Source organism: Aptenodytes forsteri, unplaced genomic scaffold (assembly GCF_000699145.1).
Source record: "Aptenodytes forsteri isolate BGI_AS27 unplaced genomic scaffold, ASM69914v1 Scaffold65, whole genome shotgun sequence".
NCBI lineage: Eukaryota > Metazoa > Chordata > Aves > Sphenisciformes > Spheniscidae > Aptenodytes > Aptenodytes forsteri.
In genome coordinates, this window is record NW_008795127.1 from 990,934 (window position 1) to 1,017,814 (window position 26,881).

At 37.8% G+C, this 26,881-nt stretch overlaps 1 protein-coding gene across 1 annotated transcript in view; it reads left to right on the forward strand.

The window, feature by feature from the left end:
- Nucleotides 1-26,881, forward strand: part of TENM3 (teneurin transmembrane protein 3) — a 352,902-nt gene that overhangs the window by 293,408 nt on the left and 32,613 nt on the right. The window contains 9 exon segments of the mRNA XM_009277346.2: nt 850-1,066; nt 2,116-2,235; nt 2,633-2,894; nt 9,498-9,765; nt 10,378-10,521; nt 13,693-13,942; nt 19,659-19,891; nt 20,446-20,600; nt 21,456-22,330. Coding sequence (XP_009275621.2) covers nt 850-1,066; nt 2,116-2,235; nt 2,633-2,894; nt 9,498-9,765; nt 10,378-10,521; nt 13,693-13,942; nt 19,659-19,891; nt 20,446-20,600; nt 21,456-22,330 — 2,524 coding nt within the window.

Here is a 26,881-nt window from a genome sequence, read left to right on the forward strand (position 1 = left end):
ATACCATATTACATTCATCTAGAAATTTTCTGTAGCTGACATTTCCAGGCTCATTTTCCTTATGACTTTACTTACAGCAAATTAGTAGTTATCAATTTGATCTTGATTTTAATCTTTCACCAAATTAGATTTCCAGTGATGTGACAGTTCTAATGCTCATTATATGTGAATATTTCAGCACATAAGCATAAAAGCACCCATGTGTTTAAATCTTGTTTATACTGGCCAGCATTCCTCATCAGTTTATTCAGAATAAAATCTAAATGTTAAACACAGATTTTGTTCTCTCATACATTTTCATGCAAAATAGTTGTGGATATTGCCTTTGCCACTAGCAACAAAATCTTTCTGCCAGGGTATAAAGGAATCCACCTTGATAAATGTTGTGAAATATTTAAAGCTACTTGCAGCATAGGTATGCTAAAAAACTTCAGGAAAACAGCAGAGTGGGAGTTACTTGTTTCTTTTCTCTAGCAAGCCAAATAACCTCAGATAAAAGCTACTTAGACCCACCTAAAATGTTTAATATTTATAAGTTAACAGTGTATGCAGAGCCTGAGTGCCTTCATTTTCTGGTTTGTTCAACGTGTTTTTAGAAAAGTATCGAATAAATAGGTTTAATTTATGCACGATACTGAGTGTATTCAGCTTGCATGGATTTCCATGGGAGTTTAAGAAGTCGGTGGAAACAAACTCTCTTTCCTCAATTGAAGGTGAATTCATTAAAATCTTAATTATTAGTATTCTTTCATACTACATAATTTTTTTAATCTCTCTGCTGGCTGGCTCATTCACATGCAAGGGGACAGGAGGAAGAGTTTCTTCATTTTTGTGACTTTCTGCCAACAGATGGGCTAGTTGACTGTATGGATCCTGACTGCTGTTTGCAGAGTTCTTGCCAAAACCAGCCTTACTGTCGTGGACTACCTGATCCCCAAGATATTATCAGCCAAAGCCAACAGTCGCCATCTCAGCAAGCTGCCAAAGCATTTTATGACCGGATCAGTTTTCTCATTGGAGCAGACAGCACTCATGTCATACCTGGAGAAAGTCCTTTTAATAAGAGGTGAGCATGACTCATCGTTTACTCATGAATATGAAAGAAATTGAAGAGCATGAGAGATTCACGTTTAGGAGAAGATCCACTGTGACTGCAAATTTCATGGCACGGACTTTCAGTAGAGACCTTTTCTCTTAATGTATCAAATTGCTTATTTTGTCTCATTTCCTGCAAAATTCAAATTGCCAGTGCCAGTAGGTTACAGAAGGTACTTGCCATGTTTAGTACCTGTATTCTAACAGGGCACTTCATTAATGATTAAATAAATCTTTATTTAACCAGTTGATTTGGGCTAGCACAGTTGGAAATACATCAAAGCAATGAAAACACTTCAGAAGGAAAAGCAAAGCTGCACTTTTTAAACTGAGCTCACTAAATAATATAAATTATGAATTAATGTAATAGAACTGTTAAGTGCACGACAGTATAATTGCATAAACTATTTGACTGGTGCTCTATGAAGCAGTAATGACCTGAAAATAAACCAGTAACAGGAAGCAGGTGTCTGGGATCTCACTGAGTGAAGGAACATGATTTACACTAGAACAACTGCGTTTGCAGTAATTTAACAGCATTAATGTGTTTGGGCACAGCAGTTGATTAAAAGTTGTTGCACAAATGTTCCTTATTGCTCTTTTAAATTTTGTACTTCATAGTCCCTGCAGTTTTACAGATTGCTTTGATACTAATTGAAAAGTACGTTGTTCTTTAAGGGTCTGCCAGAGGTATGACTTACAGTGGGAACATCAAGAGTTTATAAGTTCTTAAAATTCTTCAGTGAATTTCTGGTCTTAGTAACTCAATACAGGCAAAATGAACCAAAGTAAAATCAACAATATTGGAACAAAATTATTATCTGTAGATTTCGAGGCATTTGTTTATACAGTGTAAATTATGTGAACTTGTAAAAGGGTTAGAGTCTCAAAAAAATTTTTTTAATGGTAGTTGATACCATGTAGAGATGCATGTGTGTGTTTTCACTCTACTAGCTTTTATTCATTAAAAAGAGAATTAAAAAAGCAAGTTTGTAATTTGATCCTGCATCTTTTTCACAGTCTTGCATCTGTTATAAGGGGCCAAGTATTAACTGCTGATGGAACGCCACTCATTGGAGTCAACGTCTCCTTTCTACACTATCCAGACTATGGATATACAATCACTCGCCAAGATGGAATGTAAGTTCCCTTGGAAGCACTTCTAAGTCATAAAGACAGCAAAGGCGTTACTGAAGAGCTGCTTGTAAAAATAAGCTAATAAAATAATGGAAACAAAAGACATGGAAAAAGTGATTGACCAAAGTTGTACTTTGTACATTCTTCAAATGTAAAATGTGCTGATTATATACTTGTAGAAGTAGAAGGGCTTGCTTAATTTAAACGCAGAATCCCAAACTCTCTATTCTCTTCGTGAAGTATTATGTAATATAATTTAATTGATTTCTCCATTGTTCCCAGTAGAGCCATTCTGCCTTCAGAGCAGTACAATGGAATGAAGAATCAATCCATAAAATGAAGGCTGTGGATGGCTTTGGGAATTTGCTGACTAGCTAGCCCTGTTGGGTTTTTTTTCTAGGTTTGACTTGGTAGCAAATGGTGGTGCCTCTCTGACACTGGTGTTTGAGCGATCACCGTTCCTGACACAGTATCACACAGTATGGATTCCCTGGAATGTCTTTTATGTCATGGATACCCTGGTCATGAAGAAGGAAGAGAATGACATTCCTAGTTGTGATCTGAGCGGATTTGTAAGGCCAAACCCCGTTATCGTGTCATCACCTTTATCCACCTTCTTCAGAATTTCTCCTGAAGATAGTCCTATCATTCCAGAGACACAGGTAAAGTGTGCTACAAATAAACAGCATTTTATCACAGGCTAGTATTAAGCAACCATAATGAAAAGAGTGCAAACTACTGTTGAAAAATAAATAATTCTGAGTAAGTGCTAAAAATTTGCGATATGTGATTATTTTCAGACCAATTTATTTATTCTATGTGATGATTTTTAAAATTTCATCTATGTACACCAGGTTCTGGTTTTATATTTGTTTGCATCATTTAATTTACAGAATGTCTTCAGCAATCAGGCGCTGGCCCATCAAAATGGACACATTATAGTACATCTGACTTTTTTGAGTGCCCTCTTTTTAGAAGTGCACCTCGGAAACTGAAAATGAAAGGTGTTTTTCCACTATGTCTGAAAGACTCATACAGTTCAATTTATCTATTTAGTCCTAATAAATAGCATGACACTCAGATTTTTATAAACTAAAAGAACTCTCTGTAACACTAAGGACAGGCTTACAAGCCAATGAGCGTGTGTGCTAATCTACTTCACAACTTGTAATACCGAAAGTAAGACTTAACATCAAAACCTTGCTTTAAATGGAAAAAGCTGTGGCTGGAATGTTTTTTCTCTAACATAGATGTATTAAATTCCTCCATCTCAGATAACTAATCATAATATAGTCTCCCTCAACTCTTAAAGCAGAGTTGCATTTCAACAAGTAATACTTATCTCATTAGTTATTTCTGATAAAACTTTTCCTAGTGAAACAGCACTCTTTCTGCCTCCCTCTTTCTCTCCCTCTCCCCTCTCTCCCTCTCCTTTCTCTCCCTTCTCTCATGTCATAATTACATAGGGCACTCTTTTTCCCATTCACTAAGAAATGTCCTTGTCTCTTCAAGGGAAATGTAGAAAATGTATTCAAATGTTTTCATGCAGAGCTCTTAAGAAAAGCACAAAATCATTAAGCAGTTCATGGTAGGAGCAGGTTTAAAGTAAAGATGTAAAGAAATTACAACTAAACGCTCATACAAATCTAGACTGTGCTAGAAAATTGTTGCTTTTATCCTCACTATCATTTCTGTGCCTTTGACAGTTGCAAGTCAATTAAAAGAAAGTATTTGCAAAACACAGTCCACTGAAAAACAGCTCTGATTTACTTGTTTTGGCAACAGATGATAGATTCAGTTCCTGAAGTGATGGAAAATGGCTTAGATAGATGGGGTATAAATCAAGAAAAAAGTAATAGTAGAGGAATGTCAGAAAATACATATTTTCAAAAAACACTTGTGATGTGTAGGTAAACAAGTCATTTCATGAGCAGTGGGACTAATGAAGTCTGGATTCCTACTAATTCCCACCCATTGCTATAATTCCAGCTATCTGCCACATCCAGTCCTTCCCCCACAGACTGCATTCAGCCTTTTTCTCATGAGAGTACCAACTTGGCTACTTCTTCCCTACCTGACCCCTTTTTTAATAAACCCTAAAGGAACTGAATTATCTTTAGAGATTTCTACTGTTATTTCAAATGTGGTTGAAACTGGCTATCAGATTCAAAAGTAGTGAGGTGGGAGGTCTGACAGGCAGGACCATTGGGTCAAGTTGGTTTCCCTAGAAAACCAGCTGGAAGGAAAGATCATATTCTCAGCAGATCCTAGGCAGTTGGTGTTGATGGGTCATTTATGATGAGGTAAAAACAGTACTGTTGTTAGGTATGCAAAAATCTGGTTCCGGTACTGTGTAAAAAAACATCAAGGAGTATTTTTTTCTACATTCTTTGCTCATCACACGTGTAATCCCTTGCTTTGGCAAGTGGGAGCTGTCGTGCCTGGGACATACCCCTTTAGGGTCAGGTTCTCCTTGGAAATGCATAATGCTCAACAGCCTGTCTCCCAAAAAATTCACTAGTCTGATAAAAGATGGACAGAACCAGATTCCATTCAGAACTGTCTGTTCAGCTCTGGGGGAACTGCTGTAGATCTTTACATTAAAAAGGGGCAATGCCAGTTTAAAGTGTGGGACTCTGGATGAAGGCACAAAGAAAGAAATCGTTCCCCATGTTCCTTCAGTCAGTATTAGTCACCCTGTTCGTGTGGTGTGAAAGCACTCACTGTCACGTACTACAGGAAAAAACGATGTGCTGCTGTAATCATCATCCCCTGAAGTGCTTCATCATCGCTTGGAGATGATGTTTCCAAAAGAGTGTACTTAGTGGCTTATGAATCCCAGATTGATCAGAGGGGGAATTAATCAGGGGTCTGTACCAAAGAAGCAGCACAAAAGAAAACTGAAGAAAGAAGGCAAACAAGGGGAAAGAACAAATGCAGTGGGTAAAGGGGTGGTCACAGAACCAACAGATCATTACTCAAGAGGGATGATAATAAGTAACATGTTAACTAAATTTGGACTGCTTAGGCATGACTTTATCTACTTTTAATTGCAAGTTAGCATTAGCCTAGACTTAACTAGCTGAAATTAATCAGTGTGGAACAAGACAGTAAACTGCATGCAGATGAGGGAGATCAGGTTAAGCTGGAGCTGCTTATATGTGTTAGGTAATATTGTTGCTGTCTTTTTCCTGATATAATAAATGTCTGTTTGCCACATATGCAGTGCGGTCTGGCAGAAACCCACATGTGAGTCACAATGAGCAATTCTGAAATTGAGTTTTTGAGGCTTTGCTTCTCATAAACTCCTATTATCCACTGTTACGTACGCTTGCAAGATGCCTTCTGCAGGTCCCGAGCAGCTTGTTTCCGTCACCTCAAGTGTGTGGGAGAATGAAGACTGAAAAGTTTTCCTTCAAATTATATGTTCAAGGTTGCCCACTTTTTTTTTTCCCTCTCCTCTGACTCTCACTACTGGCAATACTATACAGCAGAAGTTGGCAAAATGTATTTACTCAGAAGAATTCAGGGTAAAATACAGCCCTCAGTGACTTAATAAAAATGATTGTTTGTAACTTCAGGGTGACTGGATTTTCAGCAAAGAAATTAACCTATTTTATCATTTAAAAGGACAGTATAATAGGATGTCTAGATATTCCAGTATTACATGGATGCTGCCTCCTAGTTTCACTTAGCTACTCTTAGAGCCAGATGTCTCCATTTATGTGTCCTTGTTTTCCAGCACGTTTTCGGGTTTTCTTCTCTTTTGCTTTCTGTTTGAAACTTTATATACACCTCTTAATGTATTCTTTTATGGACACATTTTTAGGTTTCTACACGTTTCTTCTAGGCTTTTTCCTATCCCTCTTCTCTGTGGTATCTCAGCAATGTTTTAAGTCTAGAAAAAACAAGTATTTTTTCCCCTTTTCATTTCTCCTTGCTTTATATTGTTAACTCAAGGTTATTTTTTTAAGTTCATTTAAGAGCCTCAATTCTAGGGGAAGTCTTTTTTTAAAAGGAAAAGATTTTTCCATCTTGAAATGAGCAGTTTCAACTTCTACTTAAAGAAGTATAATTTTAGTACTCTTTGGTCTCAACCTGTGTGTAATAGCAGTAGTTGCCAATATCTACCTGTATCTAAAAATGCCATCTTTACTCTTCTCAAACCAAGATGATGTTACATTTTAATGCAGCAGTTCAGCTGTTACTTCTTGGCAAAGAATCTTTTTCTGACATTAGGACTAAAGTTTGCACTCATTTGCAAAATTTGTTCTCAAATCCTCTACTGAAGTTGCTCATTTTGCCAAAAAAAAAATCACAGCAGGCATTTTTCCCCCTAATTGAATTAAATTCCTTATTCTGCATTCTTAATACCATCAGAGCGTGTCACCTGAATCATACTAATATTTTGGAGCAGGAAAGCATTCCAGAGCCTGAACAGCTTTAGTCCTGCTGGCCAGGAGAAACAAGGAGCCCTGCACAATTTATGTGACTCAGTTGCCAGGTTGAACTCTCAGGACAACAAACTCTGTCTTTGTGAAAATTGAGGTGACCCTTATCTCAGTCCTGTAGGTTAAATATTTCATAGCTGTCCTTCCGAGAAGCTTGATCATCCATAAATAAAATGTCAACCATTAGAATTTGGTGGTTGGGCTGTAACTCAGTCCCCTTAGGGTATCAGCCTTTCTGAAGGTAGTTTGATACTCTATCTGGAAAAGGTAAAGTACAGACAGCTTGGTTGTGTTGGTGATTCCTGATGTGACTTTTATACTGGATGACTTTCCTGATTGCTTTACAATTGATGTGTTGTCATGGCTCCCATAGGATGCTTTCTGCTGTGCCTGATGATTTAACTTTTCGGATGAACATTAAACTGTTTAATTCTCTTTGTAATGGTTGATTCTGGGAGAGAGATTGAGATGCATAACCTTACCTCTAAATTTCTAAAGTTCTCAAGAAAATAAGTTACTACAGGGGATATTTTATGGAAAGAAGGAAGTTATAAGTCAGATTTCCAGCAGATATTTGAGGCTTCTGCAGAAACTATAATAATAGGGGTTTGGGTTTTGTTTTAAACCTCACTGAGAACTGCACGAGTGTCCTAGTTTCTAATTTGATAGTAATCCAAATACACAGTGGAATTTCTTGGAAATTGAAACTTCAAGGTGTCCTCTTTATTGCCAGTTACCTCAGCCAAGAGTACTGGAAGACCACCTAAGTGTTTAACGCTGCTCTTCCACAGTTGCAGTTGTAAAAGAAGCAATAGTCGTAACAGGAGACCAGTGAGGTCCATTAAATTGTGTCCTATTACAAGCGTATTATTTCTTTTTTTCCTCTTTCTTACAGAGACTTCCATCTGTTAGACTAGTTTTGATGTGCAGTGTATGAGAGTCCTGCTGATGTCTTGAGGAGGAATTTGTCTTTTGCTCCTAGGTGGTTTGTGTTTTTCCTTCGAAGCCTTAGAAAAGGAACATGTTCACAATCACTTATCTCTCTAGAGAGAGCGGGTTTTGCTTGTGTAGAAAAGATATGATTGTCCTCTGGCTTAGATACTGTGCATATATTGGACTGAGGGAGAGCAGACTAGATTTACAAACAGAAATGATGCCACTCTCACCTCCTTCCAAGTGATGGTACTGCTTGTCATTTCTTCTCAGTGATGCAGGTTCTTGGTGGGGAAAAAAGAAACGTTCGAAGATTAAGAATTAAGAATTTTTAAATCAGAATTTAGTTTGTCTTAGCATCTTCCAATTCCTCCTTTACTTCCTGCAGCTCTGGAGAAGTCTTACTAGTCTTACTGGAGAAGAAGAGTTGCATGCCTACATATATCAGATGTAAATAACCATTTGTGCCAGACAATGAGTCAAAATACTATTTCTGATTTTTTGTTACTGTTATTGGGAAGGAGATAGATATAATTAATACCATATAAATCTTTCTTTATATCCCAGCAAAAGTGCTAACATAGAGGATGGTGTAGCACCTGTTGCCCGCCTCAAGAGCATAAACCACATCAGTTGGTCCTATTCAGCGCAGTCAGTTGTTTAAAAGCAGTGTCCAAGGATTTCTCTAGCATAGAGAGCTAACTTAGCACTTATTCAGTAGCCAGCTTACGATCCCACTGAAGTCTCAAGCCTAATATTTGTGACAGTGCTGTCCCTGAAGTCTGCTTTCCACTGATATTAATTAGTGTTTGGTCTTCAGACTTTAGGACTAGGAGACAGGAAAGTAAAATAAAGCTTTCCAAATTTACTTCCCCAAGAGTTCTCCTTTGACACCACCAAGGCGCTGGGCTTGTTCTTCAGCGTCCTTTGCCCTCTCTTCCCACCAGAGAAACATTATCTTTATAAATGTGTGTAGATACTTTTTTTTTTCAGTAAGCTGGGATACTTGGTAGCTGTTCACCTGAAGTGCTGGCTCTCAGTATTTATGTCCCGACTGAGGTATAGGACAGTCTTTATATAGGCTGTCTTCATCCATGTTACGCAGAAACCTCTCACATCCATCCATCACCCACAAAAGCTCCTCAGCTCAGAGGAAAAGACAAGGTAGGGGCGGGGAGGAACCTTTGAAAAATAAAATTGAATCATTGCACCTCTCTGAAATGAGAAAGTGGTGAGCTGGTGTCTGAGTAGTGAATATTGATCAGGAAATATGGAAAAGCTTTCCCTGAGGCATCCTACTTATCTGTCTTTGAAATAAATGGAAGAATGCTCTAGTTCAAAGTATTTACAATCTACACATAATGCAAATAATAAACCACCTAAAAGTCCTTCCTGCTCCTGCAGGAGCAATTAGACATCCCAACCCAAATCTGAAGCTTTGCGGTGCTTAGAGACTCTACTGCCTTTATTAAGTATCCATAATTGGGACATGAGTGGCAGCATAAAAAGGGGCTATTTTCACTTAGATGAAAGATGCTTTTTTACCTCTTTTGGAAAAAGCAGTTGGGGGTGTTTTCCCTCTCCTGCATGCTTCCTTTCCCCACATAAAAATAAAGGAGAGATTAAATCCTTCAGCAGAAAGTATCAACTAAGCAGCTTCAGTATAACGAAGAATTTAGACTTCCTTTTTCAGGAAAAAAGGTGAAATCTTGTTATTTATTTATGTATTTTTTACATTATTAAATGAAGGCCGGATTTATATGATACTTGCTAATGGATTGTCATGTAGCATCATGTCAGGCCTCCTTTTATGATAGCTGCATTGTTCTGTTTAATTTCAAAACCATTCAAATACTGTATTTTTTTCTTACCAATGCATAGGTACTTCATGAAGAAACGACGATACCAGGAACCGATTTGAAGTTATCATACTTAAGCTCCAGGGCTGCAGGATATAAATCTGTTCTGAAGATTACTATGACCCAATCTGTTATACCATTTAATTTAATGAAGGTTCATCTTATGGTGGCAGTGGTGGGAAGACTTTTCCAAAAATGGTTCCCTGCATCCCCAAATCTGGCTTACACTTTCATATGGGATAAAACTGATGCATACAACCAGAGAGTCTATGGATTATCTGAAGCTGTTGGTACGTGTGTTATGGAGGGTTTTTTGCATTTTTACTGTTGTCTTGAAAATAGGGAAGCATATCTTACATACTTCTATCCATTAAGTAGAAAATACGTGTATCTCAAATACTTCTATCCATTAAGTAGAAAATACGTAGCAGAACAAGATGAGAAATAACAATGGATATTAAAATATATTGGAAAATACTAATCTAAACTTTATAAGAAAAAATTTCCTTCAAAAGGAAAAAGAGACCACAGTCATTTTTCACTTCTAGTTCATCCCCAGGAAGTAGCCCTCAGCCTAATAATACAGTATGGTATTTAGTCTGCGCACTCCTTGTAGTTTAGAACACAATAGCATTCTGATATACTTCACAAAATGGCTTTCCTCTGTACCTGTCCCAATCCACTTACTTTTAATAACTGAAATTATTTTAATAACCCAGGATTGCTTTTTAAAGGATTTTGGAATTCTGTTTAATATTTTCAGTACATCTAAGGAAGCCATAGGGATTTTCAGGTAGCCTGGGAGAGCAGAAGAATGTATGTAGTTTAAGGAAATCACATTCTTTAAACTCTTCTTCTGAACAAGATCCTATACTTAATGAGGAAATTTACTGTTATTTTAGTGTCTGTAGGTTATGAATATGAGTCTTGCTTGGATCTAACTCTCTGGGAAAAGCGGACTGCCATTTTGCAGGGTTATGAACTGGATGCCTCCAACATGGGGGGCTGGACATTGGATAAACATCATGTATTGGATGTTCAGAATGGTAAGGAGTTCATTTTCTTCTTGCTAATTTTAATACTCAGTTGCCCTGCACTTTAGGTATCTCATGCTAACTTTTCAAATGTTTGCTTTGTTACTGTAAAAAAGGAACTTATGGAAAGTTTTGCATATGGTAAATGCTTTCAGCTTTAGAGTGTATGTCATGTTTCTTGATCCTATAAACACATACGCATTAATAATTTCATCTAACAGTGTCAGCCTGTGTTAGATATGCTTACCAAAAAAAACCAATCCAAAAATGTTGAAATTGTTTTTAAAAATTGAGTGATGCTAAGGAGACACTATTTCTAAAGCAATTGTACGTGTCAGCATTGTTACTGGGATTAACTGTTGTATGTTAACAGTATCTTGAACAATGTTTTCACTTTCAGTTTTCACAATGAGTGAAAATTAAACAGAATAAGAGACACTCCTGCCAAACTGAGCGCTCTTCACTCCCAATATTAAATTCCTCATTTATACAGGAGGTGTTCCTCTTCATGTCATGATATCCCCAGCCCCAGCACGGCTGCTTGTGGGAGCAGTTAGCACATGGGTGCCATCTCTTCTGGAGGATGAGCACTCATTTATACTCTCCTCCCGTTTAAATCCTTCCATGAGGTGAATCCTCCCCAGGATGCTGTGGTCAGCTTAGCACACAGCAGGTGACAAATGATGCTGCCTTGAGTCAGCGAGGGCACTTGTGCCCCTTGTTTCAGGACAGAGTCCAGCTGCTAGTGAGCGAGTCTTCCTTAATTTCAGTGGAAAGGTGAGGAGCAATACACATTTACCAGAACTGTGCCTTGGCACCAAGGTAAATTTGTCCGGTGTGCGACTCAGCAACTGTCTGGAGGGTGCCATGCTAAGGAAACCCCAGCTCAACGCTGAACAGGAGGAAATTTGGAAAAATTTGGCTGGAAGCATGTAAGAAAGGTGAAATAAGCAGAGTCGCATGGCTCGAGGTGGGAGTTGGTCGCACTCGATTTTTATGCAGAGAGGAGCCCGGAAGTAATTCAGCGGGAAGAACATCACTTCTGCAGTACCTGGTGTCCCTTGGAGGTCTCCCACTAGTACATGAGCTTATTTTGTGCGATATGCTAATCACCATCTAAAGCATTGCTTCTAACTGGTAGAAAAACAAGGTAACCAAATCAAGGGAAAAGGTGTCATTGTACCTAATTTAAAATGTCAGAAAAACCCTGTGCAAATTATTGTAAGGTAATCCATCTAAAAATTTAAAGAGCTATAATTATAAATATATAGATAAGATTGATTCTGTTCACAAGGTAAATTGATGGTGGCTTTAAATTATGTTCAAGAGTACATTTGACAAGTAATGACTTTTCAAAGTGACGTGTGTCTAATTGAATAAACGAAGTGGAGAGTTGTAATGACAAGGTGGATGAGCTGGAGAAATTTATTCAGAGGAGAGTGCAGACAGTGTTTGTATGGACATCTCAAACTACTGCAGTAAATAGTCTAATGTACATCTTTTAGTCAGTGATAATAGAGGAGAAATGTGAAGGACCAATTTTTCAAGGTAATGACAGAATAAATCAGGTGCAATAGTGCACTGTGCTGACTTGTAGAATTCCTCTGATGAAAATTATAGAACTCGGCTATTCCAGGCAAAATTATGGTGCCGTGATTGTCATAGATGATGTAATCATAGGAGAGGGGATTTCGTATACTGTTAATGCATTCTGGCTTTAACTATTCATGAAAAATACGTTCTCCCTCTTTTGATTTAGATTACTTATTTAGATTACTTGCCGTTAGGTTTCCATAAACCATTTTCATTCTTCCCAATTTTATCATGTATATTGATTTTACGCTTATAATCTCCTAAATTTTATAACATTAAAAAGTAGTGGAGACACCTAAAACATTTAAAGAGGAAAACAAAGTATTTTTTCTCATATTTTTCAGTATAGAGTGGATTTTGGGGGTGGGGAGAGAAAGAGGAATACATCTGAAATTTCTTCTAAGCATCTCAAAAGAGAAATGTATCCCTCAGCCCCAAACTGCCTCTGAAGCTCTGAGCACACAATCAATAAAACACGTATCACTCTGAAGTACAAAGTGCCATGTACTTTACATGGATTGTACCACGGAAAGACGTACTGTAACTTACGAGTAAAACCATAATAGCTGACCATTTGTAGAGTACACCTCAATGGATTCATTGAGAGATGTAATAATGAGGGTCCTGGCAACATTTTAACACACTGTAAATTCACACTTTTTTTCCTCAGACTGGAAATTTAACATAAAGCATGCATTTTTCTTCTCCAATTCCCTATGGAGGCTGTAAGGAAGAAAAATACTGCTGGAATGTTGCTTTGTCTTCACAAAATTACTGTTCCTTTCATGCCTCAAAGCAGAATTAAGTTTAAGAGGCAGGTTGGCCTGCCACCACATTTTTTTTGTTGTTTTGACATTTTTAATAACTGCCTATAACTGCAGACATGGTATTGAGGCAGACTTTGTTGCCAGAGGTACATTTTTATTGTAAGCTGAGTAAAGAGTCTTTTATAATGTAAAATTGAGGCAATCTCCAACTTTTTGAAGTAGCTCTTTAATTAATATTTACAATTTGCAGCAGTAATCCACTTTAGATTACATTTGACATCATATTCATAATTAGTTATAGTAGGACTTTAGGAATACAATTTGCAAATACAATTTTTTTCTTTTTTACAATATGTGCACAGTTGGAATTTCAATCACTTCTGGGGAATTTTGAAACTGTAAGGAATTAGGAACACAGACCTTGATTTCATTCAGTACACCTTGCATTTCCTTGAAAATGACAGTTTTTATTCTGAATTATAACTACTAAAATTATTAACATTTAAAAATAAGAATGACTGAAAACTTGTTTGGGTTTTAAATGCTAGTATATTTAGTGTTTCTACTACATTTTATGTACAAGATAATTTAATGCTTTGTGTGTATTTTAGTGTGCCTGTGACTTAAATATAACTACAAATGTTTTAATAAAGTTCTGTTACTTGCACTGAGAAAAATATGGTGGTGAAACATTTAAAAGTCCATTAAATTATATTAATCGACTGAAAGAATATTTAGAAAACTTATGCATCATTTTATGTACATACATTCAAAGTTTTTATAAACTATTTTATTATTTTGTGGTTTTTATATTATCTGCCAGGAATCCTCTACAAAGGAAATGGTGAAAATCAATTTATATCGCAGCAACCCCCAGTTGTTAGTAGCATTATGGGCAATGGAAGATGACGTAGCATCTCCTGTCCAAGTTGTAACGGTCAAGCTGATGGTAATAAATTATTGGCTCCGGTTGCCTTAGCTTGTGGGATAGATGGCAGTCTTTACGTGGGGGATTTCAACTATGTTCGGCGGATATTCCCATCTGGAAATGTAACTAGTGTTCTGGAGCTAAGGTATGTTTTTTTCTCATCTCGGACTTTTGGAGTTGTGAATTACTGTTGCAAACTAAAGTATGGAATAGATTTCTGACATTGTGTAAGTCAGAGTTTCCAAATGCTTCTGGGAACAAAAAAAGTCAAGTCAAAAGATTTTAATACATTTGAAAAAGTATTTAAAACTGAAGTGAAAAAATTTTACCCTGGTAAAATATTTTAACTATGCTTATGTAATCTGTGAGAATTTAATCTACCCAAAGTAATTATTCTGTGGATTTTAAGAGTTAACCTGCGTAGTCGACAGGAGCGGACAAAAGGCGATCATTCACCACTTCACTAACGAGAGCTGTAAATGTTGCCTTCTTTTCATCTTTTAACATCCTTTCTGAATGTTTTTCTAACAATGTTTTTCTATTCTTTTTTACTTGCTCCCACCAAGAAATAAAGATTTTAGACATAGGTAAGCATTCCTTAAAGAAGATTTATATTTTAACTGTTCTTTTTTCTTTTTTAACAAATGAATGCTTATAATGGGGAAGTCATTTCTGAGATGTATTATTAGAAAAGAGGAGTATTTTTCAAAAATAATGAGTTCATATGTTTTAGTTATGTCAGCTGTCAGGCTGTATCGTCCTTTCGGATACGAGTTCCTCTTTTCTCATCACTCTCTGTCCACAGCCAGGCTTCTTTTTATGCTTGTGTCTGCCCTCCTTCGCTGTCCCCTCATCTCTGCTCACTTCTATGCCTTGCTGGCAGCACTTTTGCTGATCCTATCAAAACTCACTCATTAATCAGATACCCCAAATACAATGAGAATGGCATATAAGTAATAAAATTATAAAAGTATCAAGTGAGTTCATTTCATTAGCCTTTTGATGTTGAATCTTTTCAGGCTCACATTTAACACATTTGTTTCTTTAAAGGTGAACTTCTCTTAATAATGAAAGTTGAAGTTGTCCCATAATAACACAACTCTAGGAGTTAAGATTTTAAAGTACACCAAGAATCATGACTGGTCATAAAAACAATAGTAATCAGAAGGATTGTAGTACAGCATTCATCCGTCCTGGCATCACTACAATAGTGGCAAGAACAGAAGAGAAGAAGGTGGATGCTTAGAATTGCTGTGCCACAGCAGCCGGTGCTGATAAGGAGACAAAAGCAGAGTTATGCTAAAATCTTGCTGGATACATGAAACCCTGCAAGACTTTGTGGTGGAACTGCTAAGTACAGGGGCTCGGCAGCCCCGCTGGTCCCTTTCTCTCCCATTTTTGCTGCCAATCGTTTTCCTTCCTTGTTTTTAAATAAATCCCAGAGAGTCGTATCTCAGTTCTCCTTTTTTTAAAATTCACTTTGCTTTGGACATACTTCTTTATGAGGAAGGGTTTTATGTTTAAAAAAGTATGTTTCAAACATGTTAGGCAAAAAATTCCATAACTAAATAAGGTGTTTGCATCGGCACTAATGATCAGAATCGGGAGTTGATGCACAGTCTAGCTGGTTTTATGTTATTTTCCAGGTGTGACTCAGAGGCAATGTCTTCTATTTGGTGGTTTTAGGTTTTCACTATTATGTTTAATTTACATCTGTTCCACTGCTTTTAAAAGAATTATATGCCGTATGGTATCACAAAGTTGTGATTGCAGCTGGATAAGACATTGTCGGCAAATGTATGGAATACGGAATAATACTCAAAATGGCAATTTGGAATGGACAAACGGGATTAAGGAACGGACGCGTAGTGAGGTTTGTTTTGCTGTGATTTAGTAGCGACGCCCTCTTCTACCTCTGGCAGAACTGTGGTCACAGGCTCAACTGCGGCGTTTCAGAAACTAGATCCCTGCATGTGAGAAAAGTTGGTGAAGGAGAACATTGAAGCTTTTCTCCTTTGTTCATGCCTACACATGCGGAAGCTCCGGGTAGCGAAATTGCAATCATATTGCACAAATTAGTGTAACAGCATTTTCACGGGCTCGTGTATCAGCTGTGAAGGTGGGGGTTCCTCCTGAGGCAGAAGGAGGCATAGAGGAACGTGGAGAACTGGCTCTGCAGGAGCTGTTGTGGAGCCAGTGGGCAGTGGGTGTGGAGCCCACTGTGCAGCCTGACACAGTCTACTACAAGTTTGAGTTTTCTCTCCCTCATACAACATTTTCCCAGTGTCCACTCTTAGCCTTAGGGGTTTGCTGCTCAGGGGCTTCCTAAGCCAAGAGTGGCATCTTTATGCTTAATATCCCCTGACAGCTTTTGATTCTATTAATTTAGCTGATTTTTATTTAACACGTAAACTTTTAGGATCCACCAAATCCTGTGGCCATGGGTTCCCCATATTAAGGACACACCGTGAGACCAAGTAGCTTCTTTTGCCTATGCAAAGTCATGCAGAGCCCTGTGAAATGTTGAGGAGATTTCTATTTAAATTGCAGTTTGGAAAACAGCCCTCAACAGACCACTTTGCAATATATAATTACTAGGTATCGAAACTAAGAAAATGCACTAAAATATGCATTCCCCAAGTAAAACTAATGAACAAGGCTAAATACTAGTTCAGATTCAGTTCAGATCTATTCAAGCATTGAACTTTCCTCACCTATAAACACAGTGCTTCAGCACAGAGTGATGTGCCTCCCACCTCAAGGAGCCCGTACTCTAAATTAGAGAGACAATGCAGATCAAATTTATCCCCTCATGTACCAGTGACCTAACATTTTTTAAATCTCAAAGCTGAACTGATGTCTTTATACACACTGCTGCCTGTGGGTGATTAATGCTGATAGGCATTCATGGAAGAAGTAATTTTTAGAAGGACTTTGAAGACAGGGAGGTCATTTGTAGGCTATGGCGGTATCCCAAGTCTGTAAAGAGCCAGAAAAAAGTTCAGCAAAACCTAAAAACAGCTTTGAGGGTATATGGTTTGGAAGGCACAGAGCGAATGGGGGAGATAGGGGGACTGAAGCAGGAAGATTATTTTTAAAAAATTCGTGCCTGGAGAGTAATGCAGGTGATCTGACAGCTGAAGAATTAAAAGATCAGTGTAAGCAAGATAAAATTATGCAATGGGAAATAGATTATTATAGCTCTGTGCGCGTGTGTGTGTATGTATTTGCACACGTGTGTGTGCATTTCAAATTCGAAGCACTGTTACTATTACTTGGCATAGACAGAACAAGTTAATTTGTAGTCATTTGTCTTTATAGGAGCCCCTGTTGGTATGTAACTGCATGTTTTTCAGAGCTACTGACAGCAATTAGGCGATACTGAATGAGTCAAGAAGTCACTGACTGTGGATTTTACTTCTTTGCGTTTGTTGTTATTGGTAGAAGGCAGAAGCTTAATATTATTTCAAGCTACAATGAAATAGAATAAACTCTGTGCAGCTTTCCAGCTGCTGGCTGCTTATCCCTGTACTATTTTTGAGATCTGCATAGTGTGCATAGATGTTTTCTGGCTAGAAAACAAACGTGGTTTTCACTGGACATTTACTCAGTTCCTCAGATTGTACCTTGCTCCTGTGAATTAATGGGGCTTTTCTATCAGCTAAAGCTGCCTCAGCTTTTTAACCTTCACTTGAAAAGAAACGCTGAAGTTAAGCCTGTTGTATTATCTCAGAAAGGAGCCATTAGACATCTACATATGACAAATTGGAGAGTTTATATTGATTCAATAATAATATCCTATGCACTCCCAAACTTTGGAGTTTTTTTATAAAATGAGAAACTATCCTTAAATTATCAGCTGAATCTTTTTGTTTTGGTGAGGATACAGTACTCACTATGAGAACTTATCCCAAATAAGAAGAGCTTTGTCATTTTTGTTAGAATTAATTAAAATAGAGAAATGTTTTCATATTTATGAAGAAAACAGCTTTAAAAATTCATTTTAGAAAGAAATAACTGCTAGGCATAAATTATTTAGTTATTGATTTGATGACTCTTTATTCCAACAATTGAAAAATATGATTGAGGCAATGTTAGATGAGTTGGAGAGAAGTACTTTAATTTAGATTTTAGTAGTATAAGAAAGGATTTTATTTTAAATTACGATGAAGTAAAATTTAATGGCACATTTTACATTTTGCAATGTGTTTATATTTGAAGTGTCTGCAAAGTTTCTTAAAGACCAAAGTAATCATGTAAATGGGTATAATTTAATTTGCAGTCTGTAGAGGTATAAATAATTCGTACACTACATAGTGATCATATTAAATGATCTCTGCGTAAATTAAGGTTTTGAAAATACCTTTCAACGATTTAGCACATTGGCAATAATAGATTTTTAACAGACAAATTTAAAGTAAGCCTACATTTAATTGTTTTCAGACATGCTGTACAACACAGCTCTATAGCAGAGCTTTTTAAGAGGTGCTAATCACTGTGTATTTGATTGCATTAGTCTGCTTCACTTGGTTTCCTCGTTCTGAAGCAACATGTTAAAAGTCTTAAAACCAAAGAAAATCCTATTTATGTAACACATTTTTTCTGTGTTTTTGTAATTGGATAGCTATAAAAATCTGTCCCTGCTAAAAGACATAATTTGTTCACAAGTTGTTCCTGTTGGTCTCTTGTTCCTTGTTCCAAGTGGCAGTACATAAAAATGTGTTACATTAGCACAGTTATGTGTTTACCAAACGTGCAGTACAGCATTCTGCGAACAGATGTTTGGCTATCACCAAGACTGGTAGATCTGTTTAAGCAGCGCTTTTGCAAACATCAGAAGTGGGACTGACTGTTCTGACACTCTGCTTCAGTCTATTAGGAGAGCATCTGAAATTACCTCCTGTATTTACATGGCCTTGTTTCAGCTCTTCCTGCCATAAATTAGGTCAGGAATCCCAACTGCAGTGGGTTAAGTTTCTACATCATAATACATCAACCGAAAAGGTACTCTCCAGGGCTGTTTTTTTCACCAGCAGGGGAGAAAAGACAGTAATTCTCAATTATGTGGCACCAGTGGAGAGGCAAAATGTACGTTTCTGGGAAAATGGTTAGCAATATATATTTTCACTGTAATAAAGACTGTGTTGGCATAGTTAGTGGTTTTGTGCCAATGTGTACAGTTACTTGAAATATGACTCTGAATTAAGAAGAACGGAAAAGCTCTGCTCGGTGCTCTGGTGGAAAAGATGACATTTCCTAATGTGTTAAATCATGCGTATCACGGCGTTGAAAGCAGTGGATTAAACAAATACTTATGAAGGATGTCTTATCTCTTGCCTGTGAACTAATAATATGAACTCTGCCTTATCTGTTTATGAATTATATAAACCATCCACCCCAGCAGCCTTATAGAAATCATCATAAAACAGATAGGATGATAACAGCAACAAAGTGTAAGCGAGGGCTGGGGTTCTGCTGCAAAGTTTGGAACTGGATAAAGGTTCCCAGAAAGCCGGGGAGTTTTTTAGACTCCAGTATTTTGATTTGGCCTATTACAGAGACGGGAGCTGTCTCTAATTAAAGACCATAGAACAGGCCTGTGAGCATCACGGACAAAATGGATCTTCTGTCCCAAAAGGATGAGTAGTCTAGATTGGACTGCCTGTGACACAGGCAAGAAATGAGAACCAAGAAAGGTTTTGGGGCCCCATCACCTGTGCCGCGTATGCCTGGAGCATCACCCTGGGTTTTACCTATTTATGCCTTACTACACACTGCGTATGAACTGAAGCCTTTTCTTCTCGATCCAATGTTCGGTGCAATTAATTACAGCCTATGCAATGTATAATTCCGTTTTACAGCAACAACCCAGCTCACAGATACTACCTCGCAACTGACCCCGTGACGGGAGATTTGTACGTTTCCGACACAAACACACGCAGGATTTATCGGCCCAAGTCGCTCACGGGTGTGAAAGACCTGACCAAAAATGCTGAGGTAATAGGAGGAACAGGAGAGCAGTGCCTTCCATTTGATGAGGCAAGGTGTGGTGATGGAGGCAAGGCGGTGGAGGCAACTCTCATGAGCCCTAAAGGTAAAAAGAGTTATCCCTCCGTAACTTTCAAAATCACATGAAAGTTCAGAGCAGGGGGCATGATCGTGTTTAATTACTGAACCCAGTAGTTGGTTCAAAAATGTGGTTTTGAGTAATTTTTTCCAACTGGAAAGACCATTGAGGAGGAGAGCTACAGGGGACCTGGGTTGATTTTTTAGGAAATATTTGGCTTTCATGGTTATTGAGCATTTTTAAATGATCATTTAGATTATGTGTTTGGCAGGCAACGGTGAAGATTTAAAATCAGTGTTGCTTTTGGTCCCACTTACCCCATTTTTCAGGTTAACTTAAAAGCTAGGCCCTTCTCAACACACAACAGCAAATGAACAGCAAATGTGATCGACAGTAGTAGATTTCATACTGAATATTGGTTTATTATGCAAAATATGTTTACAAGCTGTTTTACTACCTACTGCCTAAGACCATATTTTCTGCCCTTAATTTCCACTAGATACATACCAGTTACGCCCTTTGTTATGGATAATATATTCACTGCTAGTACAAGAAACTAATTTTTATTCTCTTCATTGAAGGAATAGCAATCGACAGGAACGGGTTAATCTACTTTGTTGATGGGACCATGATCAGAAAAGTGGATCAGAACGGAATAATATCTACTTTGCTTGGCTCCAATGACCTGACCTCAGCACGACCTCTAACCTGTGATACCAGCATGCACATCAGCCAGGTACATTTTAGCTGCTGCTAATTTGGAAAGCTGAGCTGGGGCCAGAAATGCAAATGCAGCTTTCTTGCCCCCTTAAAATAAAACTGGGTGGAGTGTGTAATGGATATTTAACAGCAGAATTTGGAGAGAAAGAAACCTATTCCAAGGGCATGAATCACAGTGTATTCTCTTAGCTATAAATGCTGCTGTATTCAATTTTTCTGCCCGTAAAGTTCAGTTTAGTTTAGAACAGCAAAACTATCAGCAGGAAACATTAAGTCTGGTAGTAAATACTGGGAGAGTGGCAGATCCGTTAGAACTATCTTGGCATGTTGATGTTTTCTGAATCACTAACATCCTTAGCCTACTAGAGTGAATGAGAGGATATATAGAAAAGAACATATTTTTCTATTTGTCTCAAGAAGCTTGTGTAGGTAAGAAGGGACATCACTGGTGGTATGTTTAAAAATGGAGAACAGTACGGTGTTTCGTAATTTGGAAGGTAGTAAGTTGGTTTTGCTATTACAAGAATAAAAGATGGGTACTGTCCTTAAAGTACGTATTTAGAGTTCGATATCTGTCTCTATTTTTATTTATGCATTTGTGATACAGAAAAAAATAGCATTTATTGGAGGGGAAATTCAACCTATAGTACAGTTCCAATGCAACTGGCTTTTTTTCAGTAAAATAGATGTCTGAACATTGTTCCCCTTGCTTCCCTGAAAAGCCTTAGTTTGCTGCAGGTATTTTCATAGAAGTCTTTTTGTCGTGATTGGTTACAGCAGATGAAAAATATCCTTATAGCAGTGTCTAAAATGGAAGGTGAATTTAATCTGCACTGGTTAACTGTTTAACAAAACACTTCTCTTTGTTAAGGTTCGTCTGGAATGGCCTACAGATTTAGCTATCAACCCAATGGATAACTCCATTTATGTTTTGGATAACAACGTAGTTTTGCAGATCACTGAAAACCGTCAGGTTCGCATTGCTGCGGGGAGGCCAATGCATTGCCAGGTTCCCGGAGTGGAGTACACGGTGGGAAAGCACGCTGTACAGACCACGCTAGAGTCAGCAACTGCCATTGCCGTGTCCTACAGTGGGGTACTTTACATTACAGAAACTGATGAAAAAAAGATTAATAGGATAAGACAGGTCACAACTGATGGAGAGATCTCATTAGTTGCTGGAATACCCTCAGAGTGCGATTGCAAAAATGATGTTAACTGTGACTGCTATCAAAATGGAGATGGCTATGCTAAAGATGCCAAACTTAATGCCCCTTCCTCCTTAGCTGTGTCTCCGGATGGCACACTGTATATTGCTGATCTGGGAAATATTAGGATACGGGCTGTGTCAAAGAACAAACCCTTATTGAATTCAGTGAACTTTTATGAAGTTGCTTCTCCAACTGACCAAGAACTTTATATCTTTGATGTCAATGGTACTCACCAGTACACTGTGAGCTTAGTCACCGGAGACTATCTGTACAATTTTAGCTACAGTAATGATAATGATATTACTGCGGTAACGGATAGCAATGGGAACACTCTTCGTATCAGACGGGATCCCAACCGGATGCCAGTAAGAGTGGTCTCTCCGGATAACCAAGTCATCTGGTTGACGATAGGCACTAATGGGTGTTTGAAAAGCATGACTGCACAAGGGCAGGAGCTTGTCTTATTTACCTACCATGGCAACAGTGGACTTCTGGCAACTAAAAGCGATGAGACTGGATGGACCACTTTTTTTGAGTAAGTACATAAAATAAAGTCAGATGCCTTATAGTTTTATTGAGTTGTACAGTACCATTTGAAATATTTCTGGAGACTGATAAAGTAAATGTAAAGATGGCACTTGATAACAAAAAGCACAGAAAGATACTTTTTGTTTCCCATGCTGTCTTCCTCTGTCTGACTTCTTCTAAACATTGGGTCTGAATAATTTTAAATTCATTATTTTGAATTTCAGTTTTATATATTGAAATAATAGTGAGACATCTCACTCTTGTCAAGAAAGCTGTAACTCAGACAACCACAATTTTGTAGATTTGCATGAAAAAACTAGATTTTCATCCCATTTGCTCATTAGATTGACATTGTTCAGCAGCAAATACCGACAAGAAATTTCTTTACTGCTCAATATTTTTTTCTTTCTTTTTTTCTAAGTAAAAGCATGTCTGCATAGTCTTTTACCCAAAAAAAAAAGGTTGGGTGGATACTTTTTTGAAGTTGTAAAAGGTTGTGTTTCACTGAGTGGCGAATACGCAGAAAGAATCTCTTGGATGACACAGCAGGCTTTCACACAGGTGGACCCGGGCAGAGGAAGCTGAGAAAAGAAATGTGGGCTGTGGGGGGAAATGTCATTCCTGTAGGAATAAACTGAAAACACAGAGATCACCAGCAACGTGTGGTGTGCAGGTGCGAGCACAACAGCAGGAGGTATTAGTGGAACAGTAGGACTTGTAATTTTTCCAGCCTCAGAAAAAAATCTTTTTAGTGAATTGCTTTACCCTGTGTTACAGTCATTAAGTCATCAATGCCTGTTCACAACAGCCAGATTAGCAAAACATTTTACAGAATCCTCAATTACATTGACTAAGGAAGGACATGACAATTTATAGATAAACTAGTAGAGCCTGAGAGATCACGTACGGGTTTTATAGCCAACTTCATCCCCAGATGAGCTGAACTATAAACTGATAGGCCAAACAAAATGTAACAAAAATGCAGCTTAAAACACAAACAATTTATTTCAAAAAAGATCGATTTAGAATTAACACAGATTTTTTCCAGTCATCTCTGTCAACTGGAAAAATGTGTATTTTTAAATCACATGAAAGACGTGCTAAGGTTGGGTAAAAATGTGTCTATGGAGGAGTGGAAGATGTGGAGTTAGTATGATAAGTAAAAGTGTTAGAGGGCCCTCAGCTGAAGTATTCAGGATTACAAAGGGCATCATGAAAATCCAGTAAGTCCCTCTCCTTTTTCTTTTTTTTCCCCTCTTCTTTTCTCCTGTCTTTATGATGAAATGCAGTAGCAACTGCTGCCAAGGTCAGGGCCTAAAAAAAAGCTTTCAATTCAACACACATGATAAAGAAAATAAAGTGCCGGTGTCAGGCAGTGGCAGCAAAGCCAAACATCTGTGTTCTGAGATAAGTTCACGTTTCTGTCAGCGTACATTTGGATGAGGCAGTGTGCAGGAGGACTCTGAGCACCTGTATCTACTCTCCAGCCTTTACATATGCCCGTCAGAGACACAAGAGCAGCAGGTGCTGCTTCACTGCATATTGTGTCCTGAAGTGGAGACAGGGCTAGAAATGCTGATCCCTAACAAAGACAGCAGGTGGAATGGCGCTGCTGCCAGTTTTAAGGTATTCTTACAATAATCTGTAAATTGGCAGGGCTTTGGTAGTGGGCACGTTCCCAAAGCATTAGCGCACGTCTGTAATACTTAATTGTGCATTGGTGCATCCGCTGCGTATCTTTTTAGGTCCTGCCAAGAGGACACAGAAGCACAGCGAGGATACACAGAGACATGAGAAACTGTTCAGTCGGGAGGACATGTGTTCTCCTTCTCATGAGTTAGCCCTGTCCTGTATGCTGAGAGACCAAAGCACAGCTTCGGATGGGCTGGGAATAGTCATCCATTTCCACAGAGAGTAAATTCGGTGTTTAACTGTAACACACACAACCACTTGTTTCCAGCAGGCGAGCTGGGCAAGGCAGTCAATTTGGGGGCTAGTGAAGTCCCTTACTGAAATTAAGGCATCTGCTGGGTACAGCAGGCACTTTAAATCATGCTGGCATTCATACTGGCTAATTGAGGACCCAGAGTTTTAATCAGGGCAGTAATTTCTCACCATGTTGCCTGTAGTTTCTGTGTAGCCTACTGTGGTGTACTGCAGAAGTAGCTGATGGCTCCTGAATGTATCCTAATGGCGTCTGCATGATCACAAAAAAGTGGATATTATATTCACTATTAAGTGGTTGATAGGTCTATATTTTTCATCATAGGTAGAATCTAGAGTACTGTGTATCACGAAGTACATTGTTATTTACTGTGTCTGTAAATAGCCATCTTTCACACCTGACCTGCTTTCATGCAGACTTTCTGGTCTGAGTTAGGTTATGTCCAGCTGGCTTACAGAGAACCCAAAGGGCAGGCTATTCCCTTCGGTAAGTATTAGTATTATTTCCAAGCTGCTGTTTATGCACTTCCTAAACAATTACCTCCGACCAATGTCTCATTAGAATTCCCAAGCTGAAATAATTAGGGAGAAGCTAGGCAATTTCACTCACCCCAAATTTGCAAGTGTATGAGGCTTTTGGGGAAGCAAAGATACTAATCTCCTCCCCGTAGCCATGGTGAAGAAGTAATCTGTTTAATTGCAACAAGGAAGATTCAGATTAGACATTTAGAAAAACTTCACGGTGAAGATTTTGGAGCCCTGGAGCAGACAGACAACGATAGTGACCCCTTGCCCTTCACAGACTGTCTTTAAGAACAGATTAGACATCTTTCAGGACTAACTCAGGAAGAGCAGATCCTGCCTTGGGGTAGGGGTTGGACCACATGACCTCTCAAGGTCCCTTCCTGTCATGTTTTCTATGATGCCCTGTACAAGTTAATACCAAAAATAAAAAATTGCACTGATTATGTAAAGCTACAGGGAATAAGCGAAAAAAAAGCACCATGTTATTTTTCTTGCCAAAACAGCATTCTAAAATACATCCATCGGGCATCATAGCTGCTTACTTCTTTTTAACATAAAATCCCCATGCGCCAAATTTGTGTCTGTATATTTCCCTTTTGAAGAAAAAGTAGATATGAACATGACTATTTTGCCATTTTTTATTCTAGGATCAGCAAGCATTATCGTGACTTTGCTTTTCAGTGCTGATGATTTGTAACATTAAATCTGACTGGGCTGTGTTTCCAGAGGCTTCTGCTACTATTGCCAAAATGGATGGAAACCATGTGTATCGTATCAGGGCTTGTGTGGGGGTGACATGATGTACATACGTGTGTGTGTGTGTGTGTATCTCCGTCCCAGCTTTTACCTATTCACATTTGTAGGTAGTGTGGGCTAAAAAATTTTCAGCTGAACAGTTTTCTGTTGAAAAAAAATAAAGTCTTGTTAAAACAGAAAGGTTTCCCTTGAACATCAGGCAAGGAGTAAGAAATTAGGAGAAGAAATCATTCTGACTTCCTTGTTCTATTTTAGTAATAGCAAAGTATTTCAGTTTCATTGCTGGATGCATTTTCTTTTAATATCGGAGTCTATTTATGTATTTTATTTACTCTATTGTATTATTCAGATTCTCAAAATATTTTGGGAAGGGGATAGAATTTATGTTCCATGGTGAATTTAGACTTTCTTCCCACTCAGAGTTAAAACTTTTCAACTGTTAGAATTTCCAGTGGACTAGAAATGTCATTTTTCAGCTAGCTCTGAGTGTGGCTGGGTTGTTTCACTCTTTGGTTGTCACACATCTGTTTAAATGGCAGAAGTTACACTGGAGTAAAAATACTGCATTTTTAGTAATAAAAAGTCTTTGGAGCCAATTCAGTAATAGCTTCGTTAACTAGTCTCTTGTGCAAATCTCTTTGTACAACTGGAGCGTGGATCCAAAGAACTTAGATCATTTCAGTTGAGTTCTCAGTGATTTCAGAGCAGATTTATGAAGACTATTTAATCTTTTTTTCCTTTTTTAGAACAATTTTTCAGTGAAAAGAGGAAATCTTTGAAAAAACACTGTATCCCAAAAATTGGCAATCACTGCTCTAGCACATATTAAAGCATTTGGACTTGTTTCTTTTCATGGCTTTTTTCCACAGTCTAAATCACACTAATACCAGATCCAAAAGAAGTTTACTTTTTTATTTCATTTAGTCTGGACGCTAATTAAGCTGGAGTTTATTTTATTTAGTCTCCACTTTGCCTGAAGAAGGGAAGGACTGACATACAGGAAATATTTTTTTTACACTCTTTGTGGTTTTTACAGTGAAAATTGCAAGTACTGACTTGAATTATGTGGGATATCATATAATCTCTTTTGTGTATTTGTTTACAGACTTTGATTTTTTTAATAACTTTATGGCAAAATGGATTTCTAAATTCCTATTTTTTTAAGGGTTATAGTTTGCTGATCAAAATTGACACTTTATATTTCAAGAATGCATACTTTTGTAAACTACTGTTAATAAAATTTGTAGTAACTGTTATCTGTTATCAAAGGTCTAAAAAATTGCTGAATAAAAAAGATATTAAAAGAGCATTCACAAAAACGATTGAAAATACA